General features: G+C 39.9%; 1 protein-coding gene across 3 annotated transcripts in view; it reads left to right on the top strand.

Moving 5' to 3' along the window:
- COL14A1 (collagen type XIV alpha 1 chain) overlaps positions 1-22,817 on the top strand; it is a 256,610-nt gene that overhangs the window by 190,283 nt on the left and 43,510 nt on the right. For all 3 annotated transcript variants that reach the window (XM_030938097.1, XM_010381456.2, XM_030938098.1), the window contains exons 38-42: positions 3,189-3,284; positions 4,790-4,843; positions 5,205-5,258; positions 21,470-21,523; positions 21,994-22,065. In XM_030938097.1, coding sequence (XP_030793957.1) covers positions 3,189-3,284; positions 4,790-4,843; positions 5,205-5,258; positions 21,470-21,523; positions 21,994-22,065 — 330 coding nt within the window. The remainder of the gene's footprint in view (positions 1-3,188; positions 3,285-4,789; positions 4,844-5,204; positions 5,259-21,469; positions 21,524-21,993; positions 22,066-22,817) is intronic.

The following is a 22,817-nucleotide window of genomic DNA, read 5'->3' as shown; positions in this document are numbered from 1 at the left end:
GCCCCCAGATTAATTTCCTTAAAGTCTATGCTGGATCACATCATACTCTTCAAAAACCTGCAGTCACATGCTGTGGCCTTCAGAATACCATTCACCCTCTTTGCTGAGGCATTGAAGGTCCTTTATAACTTGACTTCCATTTCATTTTCACCATGTTGCTCCACATGTTCTCCTCTCCATCCATCTTGCTTGACTTATTGCTCAATATGGTTTCTTATTAAATTTACATAGCATTTATTCATGGGGAGGAGAACATTGCAAGGCTTTTTACCATAAAATTGGAAACAGATGAAGCAAGGTAGAAGAAAATATTGGGATAAAAAAGAAGTAAATGAAAGAAGGCTGAAGATAATCAGGTACTACCCAATTCAAAATTCAGACTATAATATGTCTCCTTTTTTTGTTTGTTTTGTTTGCTGGGACAGACTTGATGTATCTTACTTGGCTCTATCTTTTACGGTGCTGTAAGAAGGGCAGTAGTTGGAGGCCTCCTCTCAAGCAAGGGTGCACTGGATCTTCCTCAGTTTCACCCAAAGGCAATGCCCCTCTGCTCCTATAGACTCTAGTTCCCTCCTCCCAATGCCTCTATCAGCATGACCCCGGTGTTTTCTAACATGATCACTGGATGATTGTTCTAATCATGAAGATAAATGAGTTCGTAGATGTTTGGTGATCCCAAGACCTACCCATTTCCTCTAATTATCCATTCCCATAGGACTGCTACTGATACAGTTATTTCTGTATGATGATTTTGATGAATCATAGATCCAAGTATGTAGTGGTTTTTGAAAAAAGTCTTATTGAACAACGAATGTTGACGTGTCCACCAATGTGGACAGTGCGGGAATAGATACCTTCCATATGGAAGGCCTTAATATGTATTATTTTTTATTTTGTTTCAGCAAATACAGAATAAGAATTTGGAAGGACAAAGCAACCTTCTTGTTGGTCTCCCCTCATCATTTTTGCTTCATATTTTACAGGATAAAATGGGACCCCCTACTTTTTGCCCTTCTACTCTATTTGCAATTTCTTGATAATATATTATTAAACTCAGCCAGGCACAGTGGCTCATACCTGTAATCTCAGCACTTTGGGAGGCCGAGGCAGGTGGATCACCTGAGGTCAGCAATTCAAGACCAGCATGGCCAACATGGTGAAACCCTGTCTCTACTAAAAATACAAAATTAGCTGGGTGTGGTGGCGGGCACCTACAGTCCCAGCTACTCGGGAGACTGAGACAGGAGAATTGCTTGAACCTGGGAGGAGGAGGCTGTAGTGAGCGGAGATCGCACCACTGCACTCCAGTCTGGGCAAGACAGAGCAAGACTCCATCTCAAAAATAAATAAATAAATATTATTAAACTATTATATATTAAAATGATATATTATTAAACCATTATAAATACTAAGTAATACATAAAAATTGCCTCCTTGCCACCTCCATTGTATTTTTAAAAATCCCGCTCTCTCCCTCTTCCTTCTTCTTATGCCATGCTTCTTGTAAGAATAGTTACCACTCAGTGCTTTCACATGCTCACCTCCCAAAGAATTCTCAACCCATATATGCTTCCTCTTCCTCTGGGAGTCCTATGAAAAACTCTCATAAAAGTTCCCAATTACTTGCTTGTTACCAGTTCCATAGCTTAGGGTTTAATTTTTCTTGAGGTCTCTACAAAATTTAACACAATCAAGCACTTCTTTGTTTGAAAATTTCTCCTCCTTTGGCCGTTTCTGTACCATAATACCACTCCGTCTTCAGCCTCTTCCTAATTCTCAGGCTTTTTCATTTCAGATTCTTCCCCAGGTTTCTCCTCCTTTCCCTTCTACCTGATTATCATCTCATTTTTATCTACATTCTGTTTCACTCACTCAATACATTCTCTTTAATAACCTCACCTATAAATATATTTTCAAGTACTCCAAAATCCATGCCAGCACAGACCTTGCCTTACTCCTTGGCCTGCTGGACATTTCCATGTGGTTCATCCCATGCACCTAAATCTTAACAAGTCTTAGTCTGCACTCGTTATCTACCCACACGTTACCCCCACAAAGGCTTTTTTTTTCTTGTGTTCTTTGTCCCAAGTAATGAGTTTACCAATCTCACATCTAAGATGATACCCAGATGTTGGAGATCCAATTTAATAAAAGAATAGCTTTAGTTGAAGTCACAAAATGAAACAGAAGAGGTTGAGGATAGGTAGGTTTTTCTGGGTCTAAGATTTCCTGCGTGGTTTAGTTTTAGTTAAACCGCAACAAGGTCCAAGCTACAGAAGTAAGGGTAACAGAAGTAAGGGTGAAAGGGATGTCTGATCCTGAAAAGAAAGGAAATAAACTAGGCTGGGCATGGTGGCTCATGCCTGCAGTCCCAGCACTTTGGGAGGCCAAATTGGGCAGATCACCTGAGGTCAGGAGTTCAAGATCAGCCTGGCCGACATGGTGAAACCCCATCTCTACTAAAAATACAAAAATTAGCCAGGTGTGGTGGTACACGCCTGTAATCCTAGCTACTCGGGAGGCTGAGGCAGGAGAATCACTTGAACCTAGGAGCGGGAGGTTGTGGTGAGCTGAGATTGTGCCACTGCAATCCAGCCTGGACAACAGAATGAGACTCTGTCTAAAAAACAAAAAATAAAAAAGGAAGTAAAATAATACTAAGCCTAGGGAAGGTCATTCAGTGGACATTGAAGGAGTTATAGTGTGATGGCAGCATCAAAGTAAGGAAGAAAGCAGAGGCTAGGTGCAAAGTTCTCAATAAATGCAGAGGAAGCCCCCTGAGGTAGGTGGTTGACAGTAGTGAAGACAGAGAGAATGTAGTTCATCTGGACGGTGTGAACCTTTTCAGACTAGGAGGGTGGTCTTGAAGCACTTATAAATTTATTATGGAGTGTGGGGGGTCTCATTACTTACATAATTGGCATAGCACTCTTATTTATAGAAGCAAAAGTAGCAATGATAATAAAAAAGTAGCAGCAATCCCTGTGTGTTTACTCTTATGGTTTACTGATGACATTTTGCCTGGAAGGTAAATCATTTGAAGCTTGATGTCTTGTTATCCTGAGTATTTCCTATCTTAGGAAAAACTATATAAGAAAACAAATTATAATTGTCCTAAGCAGAAATATTTTTTAGATGTCAGAGAGTCTAACTTACTTTTAGGATGATACTTCTCTGTTGCCTTCCAGGGACCAGATGGCCCTCGGGGTGAAGTTGGTCTGCCAGGACCTCAGGGTCCACCTGGACCCCAAGGACCAAGTGGTCTGTCCATTCAAGGAATGCCCGTGAGTTGCGTTCAAACGTTCAGATGGATTTTATTGTTGTCTCTTTTCCATGCAGTTACAAAGAATGAACTTTTGTCTTCTGTGTCTTAATGATGAATATCAGTCCCTTTGAAAACAATGATAGAGTGTAATTTCACTAGTTGTGCCCTTAGCCATTTTTTGTTCAATGATGAAGGTCTTTTAACAAATAAGTACATGCATACTTATTGGAGGTAGGTCCATCTACAAGCATTGTGTCTATAGAGGAAGAACAAAGCCTAGCATGTATAGCCCTTTTTCTCTTTTAACTAAATTCTTAATGGATGTGATAACATCCAGAAAGTAATAAATGTTACACAAATTTAAGTTTTTTCATTATGTGTAGTAACTGCTGATATAAATTAATAAAAGCTATTTATTCATGATCCTTATCTCAGATGACATCGAAGTGCAGTTTATGGAGAGTGAGAGTTTTAGATATTTAGACGGTGTACTTTATATAGCTGCATTTCTTTGGAAAGTCATTTTGTACCATTGAAAAAAATTTAATTCCCTTCACTAATCTTCATTAATCTTCCTATAGGGGTCTACAGTTAAGAATAAAACCAATCTGTTTAATTCATGTTGGAAGCAACCAGATCCTTTTAAGCACAATTTTTGGCAATCTTTCTGCACATATGATTGTGTCTGCCTAGCTGAGAAGTTTCTCCTACAGTGTTAGTTTTACATTTTAGAAAGCATTAATGTGCCAATTTGTGTAATTACTACTAATAATAAACATTGGTTGAGGTCTTACTACATGCCAGATTCTGTGTTTGCTTTTCCCTTCTTATATTCCATTTAAGTATGTTCTAGCCAAAACAAAACAAAACAAAGCTACATAGATATGAGATTGTAAAATCCAAGCTGTAAATAATACTGAAATGTTCAAGTCTGCCCTCCATGTATTTACAGTATTGCCCTCGCCATATTGGACTGTATAATCTATGTTAAAACTGTCCTGGTATATAAATGTTCAGCTCCATAGGAATGTTTACATAAATGGTATAACGTATGTGGAAAGTGAGATATATTCTGTTGACTGGGTGCAATGGCTCATGCCTGTAATCCTAGAGCTTTGGGAGGCTAAGGCAGGTGGATCACCTGAAATCAGGAACTTGAGACCAGCCTGGCCAACATGATGAAACCCCATCTCTACTAATAAAGTACAAAAATTAGCTGGATGTGGTGGCGGGCATCTGCAATCCCAGCTACTCAGAGGCTGAGGCAGGAGAATAGCTTGGACCTGGGAGGCAGAGGTTGCAGTGAGCCAAGATCATATCACTGTACTCCAGTCTGGGCAACAAGAGCAAGACTCCATCTCAAAAAAAAAAGAAAAAAGAAAAAAAAAAGGATATATATATTCTGTTTAGATGTTAGTGCGAACACAATTTACTGTGGAAAATATTTAAATAATGAGAGAGGGAAAAGAAAACGCTAAGAATTTCCCTATGTGAACTTAACTCTGTATACTTTTGGATATTCAGGGAATACCAGGAGATAAAGGAGAGAAAGGAGATACTGGCCTTCCAGGTCCACAGGTAATATTTTTATTTTTTAAGTCTATTGCTCTCAGTCTACACCTTTGCCAAGGGGGAAAAAAAAGCTGGATCTTCTGAAGTCAGTTGTGATCTTGGTAAGTGTTTTCCATATTAAAGACTGTTTGCCTGTATTCACTTACCCTAAGCTGCTTTTGAGAGTCACACTGATGTTCCTCAGGTGAACTCTGACAGGGAATGTTCTTTGCCCATGAATAACTTCTAAGTCTGAATTGTAGATTACAAAGGGTTCACCATTATGCTCTTAGATTTGTTTGGAGGCCTTCATCTATTTCAGGGAAGCTGCGTGAGCAGATGATTCATTCCTGTGAACCTGACTCTTTTTTGTCCCTGTTCTACATAGGGTATCCCAGGAGGCGTTGGTTCACCAGGACGTGATGGCTCACCAGGCCAGAGGGTAAGGTCTTGCCCAAGGTTGGTTTTTAGCAAAGTAGACTTTTCACCAGGTCACTCTTACTGCTGACTGGCTTCTATGTAAGGGAGTCAAGCCAGTTTTTGCTTTTTGTTTTCTCCTGTTTATGTATATTTCACCTATCCTGCATCTATTTCCCTTCACTGACATCTTCTATGTTCATTACTTCATCAAACCCTAGGAGCTTTCATCAAACCTTCCCAATTAGCACATCCCTTTCCAAGTGCTCCCATAACCTGAATATAGTTTATTGTGTGCATTGGTTTAGTAGGTTTCTCCAGTTCTTTCAAATCCTTGAGGCATAAATGTAAAGGAAATAAAGAACCATATGAATTGAAATTTAAATAGAATGGCTTTCTATAGTATCGCTTACATGGCAGTCTCCATTTATTTAATATAGTTCAATTATTGGTTCTTTTCATCTGTTCAAGTGGACAGCAGTACAATAAAGTGTAAAGATGTTCAGGAAAGGGATACACTAATATCTGGTATTTGTTTAGTCAATAAGGTTTTACTGAACCAGGTTTGAGGTTCTTGTTCTCAAAGAGTTTATAGTTTATTGGGAAGAAATATAACTAAATAAGAAACTTTTATTACATGCTATAATGGGAGCAGAGCCCTGTGAAAACACAAAGAATGGATAACCAAGCTAGACTTGGAGCCTGGAAGAAGGCTTCTCAGAGGATGTACCATCTAGGCCGAGTCTCGATTGAAAGATAGAAGTCAGCCAGGTGAACAAGGAAAGGAAAACTATTGCAAGCAGAGGGAACAGCATATACAAAGAGATAGAGGTGAGGGAAGGTGGGGCATTTCCAATATTGTATTTCATTTAGTATGGCAGGAGATTAGAGTAATTGTGTGTGTGTGTTGAATGCATGTGCACACATACTTAGGTGTGGGGTGATTGTTAAGAGATGAAGTTAGAGAGGTAAGCATAAATTCACTTAAATCATCTATTTTTTCCAACTAAGGATTTTGAACTTTAACATGAAGGTAATAGGAAGTCATTAAATTTTCAGCAAGGGACACAGAGGCTGATCTTCCTTAAACTGTCACTAATTTAGACATGTGAGCAGCTCCACAGTTTTCCTCAAGACTGGATTATATAGAGTGGCAACCACTTAGATCCAAGCCAATGAAGGACAACACATCTGGCGTTCACTGGTGTTTTTGGTCAAACTTACTAGGTTAGCAAACAGTTGACTTGAGCAGTCACTTCTCTACTCAAACAAGGCTTGCTTTTAGCTCAGGGTAGCTATACTGTTCAAGAATAGTGAAATTGTTCTTGTATTTTTTCTATAGAATGTAGATGTGCAACCCTTCTACTTCCACCCCGCTGTTTTTTAACACCAAACTTTCGTTTGCGTAAAATCTCAGTGTAGTCTCTGTTCATCAAATGGAATTACTTAGTCCGTGAAACATGTTTAGGTGAATGTATCTGAAGAGGGCATTCTGTAACAGTTAGATTTATGTAGTGTTCTTGTACATGTGGAAGGAACGTCTAGAAATATTTATATATTTTGGCAAAGGGCGTAGGCTAAGATCCTGTGTGGTTACACACCTGGATTCCTTCGTGATTCCTGAAGTTCTGAAAATGGCAATTCTAAAGATTTAGTTTGGTGAGTTTATTTGATTTATCTGTGCATGAAGTCCAATCTTGGTAAAGAACTCACAAATCAAACATGTTGGATTAGTGTTTGAATCATTTGGTTTTGGAATTCTTTCTTTTAACACCAATATACCAACACAGACTTTTGATAAATATTTTGCTATTCCTCCAAATGTGTGTTCCTCTATAGGATTAAAAGTCTTAGAGTTGTAATAAAATGATAAGATATCTGTACTTGGATTTTATTTTACTTTCTCTTCCAAGCTGGAAGTCAAACTTTTAGAGTGTGTCTGATTCTTACTTTGAAAACATATTAGATGGAAGTGGGCTTGCTTTTCCAACCTAGATTTCTGAGGATAATCATTCTTTATAGGGCCATGTTTAAAGAAAAGATTATATGAATCCTGTGATGATTCTTTTAGGAGAGATATTTGAAGGCAATATCATTTCAATGTGCAACAGGAGGGGATGCCATTCACACAGAATAAAACAAAATGGTGCCCCTGAAATTGTGTAACATGGCTGCCTTGCTTGAGGGAAGGACCACATACTTTTTTTTAATCAATCAACCATGTCTTAATCGAGCACATATAATACGCTGTGTACTACACTCAGCCTGGACAGAATTGTTCATTACTGCCTACAGGGAAGAATCCAGAAGAAGAGAGAACTTCAATGGCAGAGGGAAACCGTTTGTAGACTATTTACCTAGAGGAGATGGAAGGAAGGGATAAGAGCATGGCTATTCACTGGGGCCAGAAAAACAAAAGGTCTTCTCAGAGACAGTAGAGAAGGAAAGAAGAAATGAAGGATGGATTACAAATGGCTATTTAGGTGGCTCTGATCTGTTCAGTCATCTGATCTGAGGGCTTAAGGATAGTAAAGTTCTAACATGGTTAGATATTAATAATTACTGGGCAGGATTGTAAGGTAGGAGGCCCAGGACAACTTTCATGGTGGGAAACAGACCTTGAACACAAAGCACTCCAGAAGACATGCTGCCTTGGAGGGCCAGCTCTCCCTGGTTTGGCAGTGGGAGAGGAGGTGCTGTTTATAGAGTAAGCACAAACACCTTGCAATTATTCCTACTCCACGTCAGGCCATTCTAAAAGGCAAAGCTACGTTTGGGGAAAAAAAATACAACAACAATAACAACCATGGCTTGGAACAGACAGAGAGCAAACTCAGGATGATGAAACTTACTGCTGAAATGACTGAGAAGACACTTCCAGAAAACTCCCCAGTCAGGCTTCGCTGTCCAGAAATTCAGGAAGGCAAAGTTTTTTATTTTCCTCCACTCTGAGCACTGAAATCACTTAATGTTACTGTGCCTTTATTTCCCCAGTCCTGTGTGAGTAAAGTCTACTCTAGGGAAAGGAGAAGGAAGCTGCAACAAACATTTTCAATGATGTTCAATGGGTGCTTTTAGCTCCTTGGACAGTGTAAGGAGTACGTGAGTGTGGTGTGCGGTAGGGGTGGTGGGCTATTCCTTACTGCTCATTTTTCTTCCTTTTCTATCTTTGCCTTTTCTTGTTTATTTACTTATTTTAATTTTAATTTTTACAGATAAGGTCTTGCTCTGTGGCCCAGGCTGGAGTGCAGTGGTACAATCGTGACTCACTGCAGCCTCAAACTCCTGGGCTCAAGTGATCCTCCCACCTCAGCCTACCAAGTAGCTGGGACTGCAGGTTTGCACCACCATGTCTGGCTAACTTTTTTGTTTTTGTAGAGATGGGGGTCTTGTTATGTTGCCCAGGGTGGTCTCAAACACCTGGCTTCAAGCGATTCTCCTGCCTCAGCCTCCCAAAGTGCTGGGATTACAAGCACGAGCCACAACACCTGGCCAAATCTTTGTCTTCTCTTATTGACAGGCACAAACTTAAAGTGCAAACCAGGTGCCATCGCCTTGACTGAAAGCTTAGGGAAAGGTTAGCATCCCTTTCCTGGAGCTGAAACCAATAGTACTCCTGAATTTAACCTAGAAGGAGAAAGATCTTAACAAATAATAAAAAGGAGAAGATGAAACATCTTTTCTTCTAATGTTTCTAGCTTATTCTGGCTTTTCCCAAGGGGAATCTTTGACTCTTAGAGGTAGCTCTTATTCAACTCTGGGCCTGAGGCCATAAGCAAGTCCAGTAAAAACTGGACTTCTTCATTGAACAAGTTGCAGCCTCTTGCTAGGCAGCCAGTAAAGTACAGGACCACACTTTAAAAAACAATAGTGCAAGTTCATATTTCATAGCCAAGTGCATTGAGGTCATTCCAGAAGAAAGCATTTTCGTCTCATCTTTCATTGCACTGTAAATCTTGTCACTGCTCTCATCTCCTTCCTCTTCTTTTCTTGGTATCTGTGACCTCAGAACCTATCCTGTGATCTTTGAGCTCCTCTAATATATGGTGGATTTCTCAGTCCCTACCCTAGACATCAGGGTGGTCCCCAGGAAAACTAGGAAGAATAGGCAAGACATGGATTACTTCATGTTTCCAAGCCTCACTTTCCTCAGCGGTAAAGTGGAAAAAATAATATTTGACTGCAGAGAATTGTCATGGAGACTAATTCATATAAAGCATTTCTCTATAAAAATGTGATTTTAGCTAATATTAGTATTCACTATTTTCAAGGTAAACTTAAGTCTGGACATTTATAATACTTTGTAAGGCTTGTACTTGACATTTCAAGATGCCCTAGAAGACTAAAGAAATACAAAAATTCTTTTTTTAAAAGCAAGTTAAATTTTTTTTCTTGGATTTCACATGACAAGGACACCGGAAGCATGCTTCTGGATTGTGCAGGTTTTATGTCTACAAAGGACATATTTGTGATGAATATTCCATTTCATCAAAAGTGAGTTAGACTTGACATGCACTTGAGAAACTGAACTTGAGTCAACTATCTGGATTTAATTTTTATCATAAATGTTAAGCAGTGATGAAATATTTATCTAAGGAATATTTTGTAAAATACTAAGATTCATGATAATTATTCCCTTGAGCATCTTACACCTTCTGAAGAGGATGTGTAAATACCGTCACAAAACTAGTGGAGGGAATAATTTGATTTTCTTCTTTGTGGGTCTAGATGGGTTTTATAAAATCCCAAGAAAGGCTTTGTGCAATCAGCCACAGTGATGATGGTATATGCAGTTGAGACTAAGCAGATTATTTTAATAAAAATAGCAACAACTACTACCATTAATTATTGAGTATGTGCAGGTGCTTTGCAAATATGATATTCTCCAGTCCTCAGAATAACTATGAGTGCTAGGCATTGTTATCCCCATTTTACAGACAAAGAATCTAAAGCTCAGGAAACTGAAGAAATAATGGCACACGGCTAGTAAGTGTTAGAGCTAGGATTTTAATCCATCTGCCTGGCTCCTACACTTCACTCTTTCTTTCCACAAAATTATATTCATAAAGATCACCATAGGATTTTGTTACTGTGAGAAAATCTTTCTCAAAAGAGATATTTAATAAGCAGGACTTCAACATGGAAGATGTCTCGCCCAGCATTTTGGGGCAATAGGAACCCAGTGTGGGTAAATTTCTTGAAGAAGTAGATACTGATACTACACCCATAAACATATGCTTTCTTGATCACTTTACACCTTTACCTGGAGAGTGGCACACCTGGGCACATCTGAGAAGAGAACAGCTACTAGGACATATTAGTTTCCTGTTATTACTGACTCCAAGGATACTTCTGGACTGGGCGTGGTGGCTCATGCCTACAATCCCAGCACTTTGGGAGGCCAAGGCGGGTGGATCACGAGGTCAGGTGTTCAAGACAAGCCTGGCCAATATGGTGATACCCTGCCCCTACTAAAAATACAAAAAATAAATAAATAAATAAATAAATAACTGGGCATGGTGTCATGCGCCTGTAATCCCAGCTACTCAGGAGGCTGAGGTAGGAGAATTACTTGAACCCAGGAGGTGGAGGTTGCAGTGGGCCGAGATCGCACCACTGCTCTCCAGCCTGGGTGACAGAACAAGACTCTGTCTCAGAAAGAAAAAAAAAAAAGATACTTCTGAAATTGTCTTTATCTGGGACACAGGTGTGGTACAAATAGTAACATCTGCTTTGCACCCTGGTTCTAACACTGTCCTTCAGCGTTGGGACTTGCATTTTATATTGGTAAACCAGCAGTTTCCTAACTTAAGTCATCAGGTCGTTGTTTTGTGTTTTAATATACAGATTCCTGGACTTCAGTCTCAGAGATTTGGAATCAAAAGGTCTTAGGCATGACTTAGGAATGTATAGTTTTTAAAAGCTTAGTGATTCTGATAACCAGCTAGGTTTTGGAATTGCTAGGTAGTATGTTGTGTAAGACCTACCGATGTCAAAGTGATTTCTTTAATAGACTATTGCTGGTATTTTTTTTTGTTTTGTTTTAATTCACTGAAGTCATCACTGCAGGTTACTAAAAATGTACATATGTTTATATTTATATAGATACGCATTGAAATTATAAATGAGTATGTATATATTAAAAATCATGCATGTGGACCGCATGTTCTCACTTATAAGTGGGAACTGAACAATGAGATAACATGGACACAGGGAGGGGAACAACACACACTGGGGCCTGGTGGGGAGGTGGGGTTGGGGAAGGAGAGCATTAGGAAAAATAACGAATGCATGCTGGGATTGATACCTCGGTGACAGGTTGATAGGTGCAGCAAACCACCATGGCACACATTTACCTATGTAACAAACCTGCACATCCTGCATGTGCACCCTGGAACTTAAAATAAAAATAAAATAGTATGTGTGGTACATGTGCAAGATATGCAGGTTTGTTACATAGGTAAATATGTGACATGGGGGTTGGTTGTACAAATTATTTCATCACCCAAGTATTAAGCTGTTAAACCTAAAATACATCAATTATTTTTCCTGATTCTCTCCCTTCTGCCATCCTTCACCCACTGATAGATCCCAGTGTGGGTTGTTTCCTTTTATGTGTCTACGTGTTCTCATCATTTAGCTCCCACTTATAAGTGGGAACATGCAGAATCTGGTTTTTCTATTCCTGCATAAGTTTGCTAAGAATAATGCCCACCAGCTCCATCCATGTCCTTGCAAAGGACATGCTCTTATTCTTTTTTGTGGCTGCATGGTATTCTATGGTGTATATGTACTACATTTTCTTTATCCAGTCTATCATTGATGGGCATTTAGGTTGATTCCATGTCTTTGCTATTGTGAATAGTGCTGCAATGAACCTACACATGCTTGTGTCTTTATAATAGAACAGTTTATACTCCTTTGGGCATATTCCCAGTAATGGGATTGCGAGATTGAATAGTAATTCTGTCTTTAGGTCTTTAAGGAATCACCACACTGCCTTCCACAATGGTTGAACTAGTTTACACTCCCACCAATAGTGTAAAAGCATTCCTTTTCCTCCACAACTTCACCAGCATGTCTTTGTTTTGTTTTGTTTTTAACTTTTTAATAATAGGCATTCTGACTGGTGTGAGATGACATCTCATTGTAGTTTTGATTTGCATTTCTTTAATGATTAGTGATGTTGAGCTTTTTTTTCATATGATTGTTGGCTGCATGTATGTCTTCTTTTGAGAAATGTCTGTTCATATCCTTTGCCTACTTTTTAATGGAGTTTTTTTTTTTTTTCTTGTAAGTTTGTTTAAGTCCCTTAGAGATGCTGGATATTAGGTCTTTGTCAGATGCATGGTTTGCAAATTTTTTCTCCCATTCTGTAAGCTGTCTTTTTAGTCTGTTGATAGTTTCTTTCGCTGTACAGAAGCTCTTTAGTATAATTAGAGCCCATTTGTCAATTTTTGCTTTTGTTGCAGTTGTTTTTGGCATCTTTGTCATGAAATCTTTGCCCATGCCTATGTCCTGAATGGTACTGCCTAGGTTGTCTTCCAGGGTTTTTATAGTTTTGGGTTTTACATTTAAGTTTTTAATCCATCTTGAGTTAATATTTGTATAATATGGTATAAGGAAGGGGTCCAGTTTCAATCTTCTGCATATGGTTAGCCAGTTATCCCAGCACCGTTTATTGAAGATGGAGTCATTTCCCCATTACTTGTTTTTGTCACGTTTCTCAAAGATCAGATAGTTATTGGTGTGTGGTCTTATTTCTGGGTTCTCTCTTCTGCTCCATTGGTCTATGTGTCTGCTCTTGTACCAGTACCATGTTCTTTTGGTTACCGTACCTCTGTAGTACAGTTTGAAGTCATGAAGTGTGACGCCTCCAGCTTTGTTCTTTTTGCTTAGGATTGCCTTGGCTCTAAGAATGAGAGAATGTCCTTTTAAGCAACATGGATGGATCCGGAGGCCATTATCCTGGGTAAACTAACACAGGAATAGAAAACCAAATACCACATAGTCTCACTTATAAGTGGGAGCTAAGCATTGAGTACATGTGGACACAAAGAAGGGAACAATGGACTTGAGGGTAGAGGGAGAGAGGAGGATAAGGATCAAAAAACTATGTAGTGGGTACTATGCTTATTACCTGGGTAGCAAAATAATCTATACAACAGACCCCTGTGATATGCAATTTACCTGTATAACAAACCAGCACATGTACCCCTGAACCTAAAAAAAAGTTTAAAAATAAATGAATAAATAAATGAAATAAAAATAGTATATGTGTATATATAACATATAAATAGATGTATATGTTTATCTGTGCATATATACATATACATTTTTAATGTGTGTGTGTGCAAGTTTGTGTTACTGAAAATTTCCCCATGTGACCCAACACAAGGATTGATCCCGGATCTCTAGCCTGGGACAGTGTTTGCAGGGTGTGTGGCTTCTAGTTGCTCAGCTTCTTAATCTGGTGATTGGTCTTAATCCTTTGCTGCAAGTAGCAGCCTTATTTCTTATGGCTAGCTGCCACACTAGTCTGCTTACAGAAGTCCAGAGCATGCCACAGGGTTGAAATGGTGCAACAGGGATTTCTTCAAGAAGCGTTTCTCTAACCCTGACTGCTTGAGCCTGGCCTCTTTCAACAAATTCATCTGTTGCCAGCTGCTTAGAGACCCCACTCTACCCGAGGGTATAGCGTCAGTTGAATGACCTTAACAATTGGCCAGAATCTTAAGGTTAGCATCATGACCTACCATTGTCTGCTTCAAAGAATGAATGAATGAAGAATATTATAATTGAGTCACTAGTTCTAGGCAGTATTTCTGCTGGCTACAGAAACAAGTATTCTCCCTTCTGACTTGATTTTCAATTGCAACACTATTTATGGGCAGGTCAGTTTTTGAGAGACCATAGGCACAGTACCTAGAAACTACAGACTTATAAAGAGCCTACCGAAAAATGTTTAGAAACTTGCAAAAAAGCACATATATTTGTTCTACAGTGTGGAAAAGAAAACTGCAAAAATGGAAATTAAGAAATGTTTAATTAAATGTCTGTATAGCAATATGCTTTGCCAATTTCAGCCACAGTTAAATTTAGTGTTTATTCAAATGTTAGTGATTTTGAAAGCAAATTGTGGGTTAGGTATACTTTTGCTGATAAATCATAGCCAACCTTAACTTAATAAGTTGCTCATAGGTAAATGTTTTTAAAAGCAAATTATAAAAATCCTTTCAAGTTTTTATAGCAAGAATTATTTTTAATGTGGACTATCGGTGCATATTAATATTTTGAGGTAGGAATATTAAAAAGGAAAAATGCCTAGAGCTATTCATGTTATTTTAAAAAATCCCTGTCTGTGGGTGACTGATTTCATGCATTTAAAAAAAAAGTCAGCCTAAGTGAATTCACGTATTATGCTTATTGTTTAACCTTCTATTTCCTAATATTCACTGTACATTGCTTAATTAAATGTTCTACTGTTTGTTTGTTTGTTTTTGAGACAGAGTCTCACTCCATCGCCCAGGCAGGAGTGCAGTGGTGTGATCTTGGCTCACTGCAACCTCCACCTCCTGGCTTCAAGCGGTTCTCCTGCCTCGGCCATTTGAGTATCTGGGCTTACAGGTGTGAGCTACCATGCCCGGCTAGTTTTTGTATTTTTAGTAGAGATGGGGCTTCGCCATGTTGGTCAGGCTGGTCCCGAACCCCTGACCTCCAGTGATCCACCCTCCTCGGCCTCCCAAAGTGCTAGGATTACAGGCATGAGCCACCACACCTGGCCAAGTGTTCTGTTTTATATGAGGATGCTTAATCCCTAAACACACATCTTCTTAGATTAGCTCCCTGGTGTAAAATGGAAAATTTATAGATGTAGAAAGGTTTGGGGGCATGCAAGCACTTTTTTAGCTGTCAATAGTTGAAGACCATTCAATGAGCTTTGATTATAGTTAAGCTGAATGACAAAGCTAGAATTTGCCCATTAATCTACCCTACAAAATGCAGATACCTTACAAAATTTTTCTTTTCACCAAGTTTATTGCTTTTATATAAAAAGCTTCTGCTACTGCTGCTCACCCTGAAATGAAGATGTGAGAAGAAGGGCCTGAACCCTGCCCTTTTAAGGGTTGACTGGCTTGCCAATGAGAGCTGTAACATGCAGTGGTGTGTGAACAGGGAGACTCATGCCATGGACCCAACCATTCTGAATACTTGACTTAAATTCCACCTCTTCTGTGAAAATGTCTCTGTCCCCAAGCCTGGGTTAGGTGCGCTTCCTACATGTTCCCACTGGAACTCTATAGTCTCTCAGTATAACACACTGTTGGTTTCTTTTCATTGTTTGACTATCCTCAAAACTGTAAACTCTTAGAAGAGTGGCTGTCTTGTTCATCATTGTTTACCTAGAGCCTAGAGAATCCCCAGCATGTGGTACCTGTACAGATATTTCTGGGTAATATGACAAATGCAAGGCTTGCAAATAAAAAATCTTTCAAAGGTAGGTTTACTGGTGTCATTTAAGAGTTTAAAAATAAAACTATTTTGAGATGGAAAATGTGAAGATCTTTAATTTTCTAGGGTTAAGAAGAAATTTTAGGAGAAATGGCTTTGTGTTTTTTAATGGTATTAAGGCTGATATCCTTTTAGTTATCACAATTTATAAGAAAAATTTAATTTGAGATAATGCAAACAGATAACTTTTGTTAAAAACACTTTTGTTCTTGGTTGGGTGCAGTGGTTCATGCCTGTAATCCCAGCACTTTGGGAGGCCAAGGCAGGTGGATCGCTTAAGGTCAGGAGTTCAAGACCCGCCTGACCAACATGGTGAAATCCTGTCTCTACAAAAAAAATACAAAAATTAGCTGGGTGCGGTGGTGCATGTCTGTAATACCAGCCACTCAGGAGACTGAGGCAGGAGAATTTCTTGAACCTGGGAGGTGGAAATTGCCGTGAGCCGAGATTGTACCACTGCACTCCAGCCTGAGCAACAGAGTGCGTGAGACTCCATCTCAAAAAACAGAAACAAAAACAAAACCCACCTTTGTTCTTGAACAAATTTGTTCTTTGTTCTTGAACCATTATATCTAAAAGTGTTTAGTTGTTCATGAAAAAAAGTGCCAGAATAAAATGCACTGTAGTGGATGCTGCTGGTGCCCTGATTGGATCCCCTTTACCTGGCAGGTGAACTACATCACCAGCTGCTATGGTGCTGACTGATAACAACTCATAATTGTTCCCTTCTCCAGAAAATTGCCCTTGGAAATGTTATTTTGGCCCTCAGTCAATGACTAACTGATTTGGTTCATAGACTCTTACTGTGAGTCAACTCTGATGTGTAATTCACCCTCCAGAGCTCCCCATGGGATCAGGCAGAAGTTTAGATAACTCACTACTCTACCTAACCTCTTCCCTGTCCCTACCCAACTTCCTTCACTACCTTACGGGTTTCTTCCAAGAACACTCCTGCAATAAGTCAAATACACAAGGATCTGGGTCTGCTTCTAGGATCCTAACCCTAAGCTTTTACTAAAATGAAATTTCAGCTTCTGAGAGTAGGATGACTCCTGATGTCTTATCGACATGCTTGCAGAGGGTTCAAGAGCAAGGAGAATGACACCAGCATTCATTCCCCTCACCCTATACATTTCCAGACTCATTCTACCTGTGATTCACGCTTACTTATTCAACATAAGTAGAGAAGGAGTCTCAATTTTATTCAAATTAAGTATTTATTAGTGCAGTACCTTTTTTTTTTTGAGATGAAGTCTTGCTTTGTCACCCACTGGAATGCAATGGTGCAATCTTGGCTCACTGCAACCTCCACCTCCCAGGTCCAAGTGATTCTCGTGCCTCAGTCTCCCAAGTAGCTGGGATTACAGGCATGAGCCACCACACCTGGCTAAGTTTTGTATTTTTAGTAGAGACAGGGTTTCACCATGTTGGCCAGGCTGGTCTTGAACTCCTGACCTCAGGTCATCTGCCCACCTCAGTCTCCCAAAGTGCTGGGATTACAGGCATGAGCCACTGCACCTGGTCACGTGCAGTACCTATTTTGTGTCAGCAATGTGTTAAGAAAGTTTTAGGAATGTAGCAGTGAATAAAACATAATTTTCTGCCCTCCAAAGAAGAAGAGAAAGAAGAAATTCCAACTTTTGAGGATACTCTTTAGGTAGAACTTAAAGCAAACAAACGTCTTATCCAGTCTCTGCTTTATTTATTTATTTTTTGAGACAGGGTCTCGCTCTATCACCCAGACTGGAGTGCAGTGGTGTGATCACAGCTCACTGAAGTTTCAACCTTCTGGGCTCAAGCAATCCTCCAGAGTAGCTGGGACTATAGGCACAAGCCACCACACGGAGCTATTTTCTTTTTTATTTTAATTTTTTTTTTTTTTTTTTTTTTTGTAGAGATAGGGGTGTCTCTGTGTTGCCCAGGCTAGTCTTGAACTTCTGGCTCAAGTGATCCTTTTGCTTCAGCCTCCCAACGTGCTGGGATTACAGGCGTGAGCCACCACACCCAGCTGCAGCCTCCACTTTTGGTTTGATCACACTGAAACACTAGCCCTTTCACCAAATTAAGCTCATATGTAGGAGCAACATTTCATTCATCCTTCCAGATGATATGCACATCATGTCCATAAATCAAGTGAATTCAAACCCCTCCACAGGAGTACCCTTCCAGTGTCGTAGATGAGAATACTGACAGATTGTTGTTTTTTAAACTCCTTCTCATCTGATTGGAAGAAGGAAATAAATGTGTTATTTCCTGCTGTTCTTCCTTGGAACAATGCAATTTTCTGCAGTTTCTTTTCTGTAGCTTGCCTCCTTCTGTGGAAAAATTTCCCCTCACTTGTTTTTGGAATGTTTCCCCTCTGGACACAGCCTGGCAGTGACTTGGGGAGAACTCCTGCAGTAACACTGCAGTTTTGGTTGCTGGGTGGTTGCGTTGGCCACAGGTCCTCTGTGGGCTCACACATGGGTGCATGTTCACTCCCTATCCGGTGCTGGAAAAGTTTTAAAGCAGGAAGCGAAAGATGACTTTTTGAAAATGTCTCCTTAAGTTAGTGAATATGTGGCCAGGGCCCATTTTTCTAAGAACTTCATCTCAGAAATAAGAATATATTATTATGAACTTATTTTAAAAAATTAGTTAGGTTTTCTTTCAACTCTCTCGGCCCCAGGTTTTCTCACTTGTAATATGAAGGAGTTGAAATGGATGAGTTCTAATGTCCTGTTCATCCATCACAGATTTTGATTGATGTTTGTCCTTCTTCCTGGACATGCTACATTTAAACTCCATTTAAAATAATTTGTTGACTGGGTGCAATGCTCATGCCTTTAATCCCAGCATTTTGGAGAGTTAAGGCGTGCAGATTACTTGAGCCTAGGAGTCTGAGACCAGCCTGAGCAATGTGACAAAACCCCATCTCTACAAAACATACAAAAATTAGTATGTTTTGGCTGTGTCCCCACCCAAATCTCATCTTAAATTGTAGCTACAATAATCCCCACATGTCATGAGAGGGACGCAGTGGGAGGTAATTGAATCATAGGGGTGGCATAGTAGCACATGGCTATAGTCCCAGCCACGTGGGAGGCTGAGGTGGGTGAATCACTTGCAACCCAGGAGGTCAAGGCAGAGGTGAGTCATGATTGTGCCGCTGTACTCCAACCTGGGTGGCAGAGTAAGACTGTCTCAAAAAAATAAAATAAAATCGTTTATTTCAACAGATATCAGCATTAATTTTTATTGTTTAGTTAGCAGGTCTAAGGACCTGTGTATATGTGTATAATGTAATCTGTATCAGGGTTTATCAAGACTAATATTTTTGACTGAAGTGCAAGAATATAAGTAGTAGTAAAAATAAAAATACTAACTTATGTATCAAGATTGGACAGCAATGATAATAAACAACCCTAAAATCTCAGTGGTTTAATGCAATAAAATGAAATAGAATGAAAGTTGATTACTTGTTCACAATCCAGAGCTGTCAGCAAGGGTGGATGGAGGAGTGGTGGATAGGGAGTCTCTGCTCCACACAGTCATTTAGGAACTCAGGGTCTTTTCATCTTGGAACACTCTTATCTTCAACATTTGGGCTTTAAGTTTGCTCCAGAGTGAGAAAATAAAGCGTAGAATCACCCACTGGAAATTTTTATGAGCTAAAACTCATACTAGCCCCCTGAAACTAGCCCCTTTTCATTGGCCAGAACTCAACCATGTGGCTCCAGCGTAATTGCAGAGAGAGGGCAAAACAGCTAAGCAACGTGCCTAGGCAGGAAAGGAAAATCACAAATATTGGTGAGCCCATGCATCCTCTGCCTTATCTGGTTTCTGACTCGCTAGCATTCTGAGGTTGAGAGTGTGGTGAAGGGCCTTGCTGACCAGTGTTTCTCCTCCACACGCATCCTACCCCTGTGTATTATTATTCTCACGCTGCTAATAAAGACATACCCGAGACTGGGTATTTATAAAGGAAAGAGGTTTAATTGACTTAGAGTTTCACATGGCTAGGGAGACCTCACAATCATGGCAGAAGGCAAAGGAGGAGGAAAGTGATGTCTTAAATGACAGCAGGCAATAGAGCATGTGCAGGGGAACCCCATTTATAAAACCATCAGATCTCATGAGACTTGTTCACTATCATGAGAACATCATGGGAAGGACTCACCCCTATGATTCAATTACCTCCCACCATGTCCCTCTCATGACATGTGGGAATTATTGGATCTACAATTTAAGATGAGATTTGGGTGGGGACACAGCCAAACCATATCACCCTGCCTTGGCACCACCTCTCACACTCTCCTAACTTGCACACCATTTCCTCTCCCTCAGCCTTATCATTGCTGTCTTTTATTTGACACCTTGAGGTAGGGAGACATAATGTGAGTCTGGACCGACCTAAAAGATGCATTTTCTGCTGAGTGCGGTGGCTCATGCCTATAATCCCAGCACTTTGGGAGGCTGAGGCAGGTGCATCACCTGAAGTCGGGAGATTGAGACGAGTCTGACCAACATGGAGAAACCCCATCTCTACTAAAAATACAAAATTAGCTGGGCGTGGTGGCACATGCCTGTCATCCCAGCTACTTCAGAGGCTGAGGCAGGAGAATCGCTTGAACCTGGGAGGGGGAGGTTGTGGTGAGCTGAGATTGCGCCATTGCACTCCAGCCTGGGCAACAAGAACAAAACTCTGTCTCAAAAAAAAAAAAAAAAAAAAAAAAAGGATGGATTTTCTTGGTAAAATAAGTGGAAAAGATGGCTCACTGGAAAAGTGGCAAGAATGTCAGAAAGGGAGTTGGGAGAGTCTGCAGAGATGCCAGGAGAGGTTTGAGTTGGTTTGAGATGGAAAATAATTATTCCTATGGGACATCAATTCCGTGGTGAAAATTCAGTTTCTCCCTGTAGTAACAGGTAGTGTTTGGAAAAATATTTTATGAAATTTTGGGAATATGATAAAATTTAGATTGAAGATTCTCTCTTAAATTAACGGCTTTGGAAAGGCCAGCATTTACAATTAAGAGCTATAAACATTTAGGAGTAAGTCATCCCAGCTCTTATAGTTTTTTTAACACTTAACATAAAAATAACACACATACATATATATTCTATAATTTAGGAAGTTTTTTTTAAAGAACATCACTTGCTTTCTGCCTTAAATCCTTCCACCAGGGAATGACGCGCAAACACGTGCTCATTTGTAAGCCCACGATGACAGTAAATCTGCCCAGTAGTCAAAGCTCAGTCATTGCCACAGGAAATCCTCTCAAATCTCCTCCAGCTTACTCCTGAAGTTGCAGACTTTCAGATATTGCAGTACTCCTAATGAAAGACAGATCCTTCTGATAGAGATTCCCTGCCCAAGACTCTCTTAGGTCATGAAAACCACTAATTCATCTTTTCATCTGCTCATTAATGACCAAGAATGGATCCTCTTCCCATTTGCTATGCTTAGTTTAGTAAAAGCACTTTTTGGAAGCAAGTTCCTGTTTAAGTTTGTAAGTGGCATTTCTTGCACCTAAAATTCTTGCACTGAACAATTTAATGGAGCCAACAGACACAAACACCTTGCCAAAAACAATTTCCATGAAGAGTTTAAAGGCAGTGAATCCTTGGTAGTCCAGAGCAAGCAGCAGGACTTGACCCCCAAACGTGAAAAGGAATTAGATGAGCCCATTCTGAAAGCCATGTAAAGCATCTGCTTAGCTGACACACTGTGTTTCTTTTCACCAGGGCCTTCCAGGAAAGGATGGATCCTCGGGACCTCCAGGACCACCAGGGCCAATAGTAAGCCTTTCCAGAAACTGCTGGGACACACTCTGTTTTAAAGCATTTCATTTCCTTTGAGAGGTTTTCTTTTGCCAGATCTTTTACTCGGCAGCCACCTTCACTATAGTGTAACAACTCATCCCTTGGGAGAGAACTCTTCCTAAAACTTCTTAGAAAGATAATGTATCCCTATTGCCCGATTATTCTATCTCAGAGTCATTTTGCCAGAAGATCACCTGCATTGATTTAGCTTTTAGTAAATCACAAGTAAGGCTTGAATTTGAAAGAACCACACCTGACATATAGTGAGGAGACTAATAAAAAGTCTTCCCTACATTTTTGGGAATTGGGAACAGGAATGAGGTCCCGGTGATGAGGGGGAGGGAAGCTATCATGGTGTGTATTTGTTATACTTGCTTAAAAGTTGGCTGTCCTTGATGAGAATATGTGATTCCTGACTTTGTTCCACTTTCCTACCTCTCTTCTAGGGCATCCCTGGGGCCCCTGGAGTCCCAGGAATCACAGGAAGCATGGGACCACAAGGCGCCCTGGGACCACCCGTGAGTATGCAGCCGTAGTCGCTCAGAATGTATGCCCAGTCATCACGTTTATTTATGTGTTTAAATTTACCAGCCTCTCTGCTAGTCAGAAATGTTTATTCAGCACTGTTCTCTATGGAAATTCATAAAGGAAATCGGAAAAGCTTCTAGGATAAAGATGAAGATCAGATTGTGCATATGTCATGGCTAAAGATAAATGGTCCTAACAGGGAATAATCTGTCATGCTTTTGCTTATGTTTCTATTGCTTGCTATTCTGCATTTGGCTAAGTAAACTCAATATCATCTCTCCAGAGATTGGGCACAACAGCTATGTGTTAATCAAGCCGGGTTCCCAAAGGGAAAAATACAAAGCTTGGGAAATTCAAAGTTTAATGAACGTGAGATTAGATTTTTCTCTTCTAAATTCTACAAGACAGAATTTCCCATTAAAACACACACTCACACATAAGTGAGAGGTGTTATAAGTGAAAACATAATGAACAGAAATCTTTAACTCTGGTTTTTGTTCTTCTAGTCTCTTAGGTTGGTGTTTAAATGTGATCAGTGGGAGGGGAAGGGATAAGGTGGAAGAAAAACAAATGAACACATCTGGGCCTGTTTCTTCATCTGTAAAATGAGGTCATTGTATTACATGGCCTCTGGAGACATGCTTGGCTTCTTCTGGTGACATGCAAGTTGTTCCTTCTAGGTTTAGATGTTAGTCAGCATTCTGATATTTATCTGTGAATTGCTAAGTCTGCATCCATAAAC

The sequence above is a fragment of the Rhinopithecus roxellana genome, chromosome 9 (assembly GCF_007565055.1).
Source record: "Rhinopithecus roxellana isolate Shanxi Qingling chromosome 9, ASM756505v1, whole genome shotgun sequence".
NCBI classification, from domain to species: domain Eukaryota; kingdom Metazoa; phylum Chordata; class Mammalia; order Primates; family Cercopithecidae; genus Rhinopithecus; species Rhinopithecus roxellana.
The sequence above is the reverse complement of the archived record's forward strand: the minus strand, read 5'-3'. Positions and strand labels throughout refer to the sequence as shown.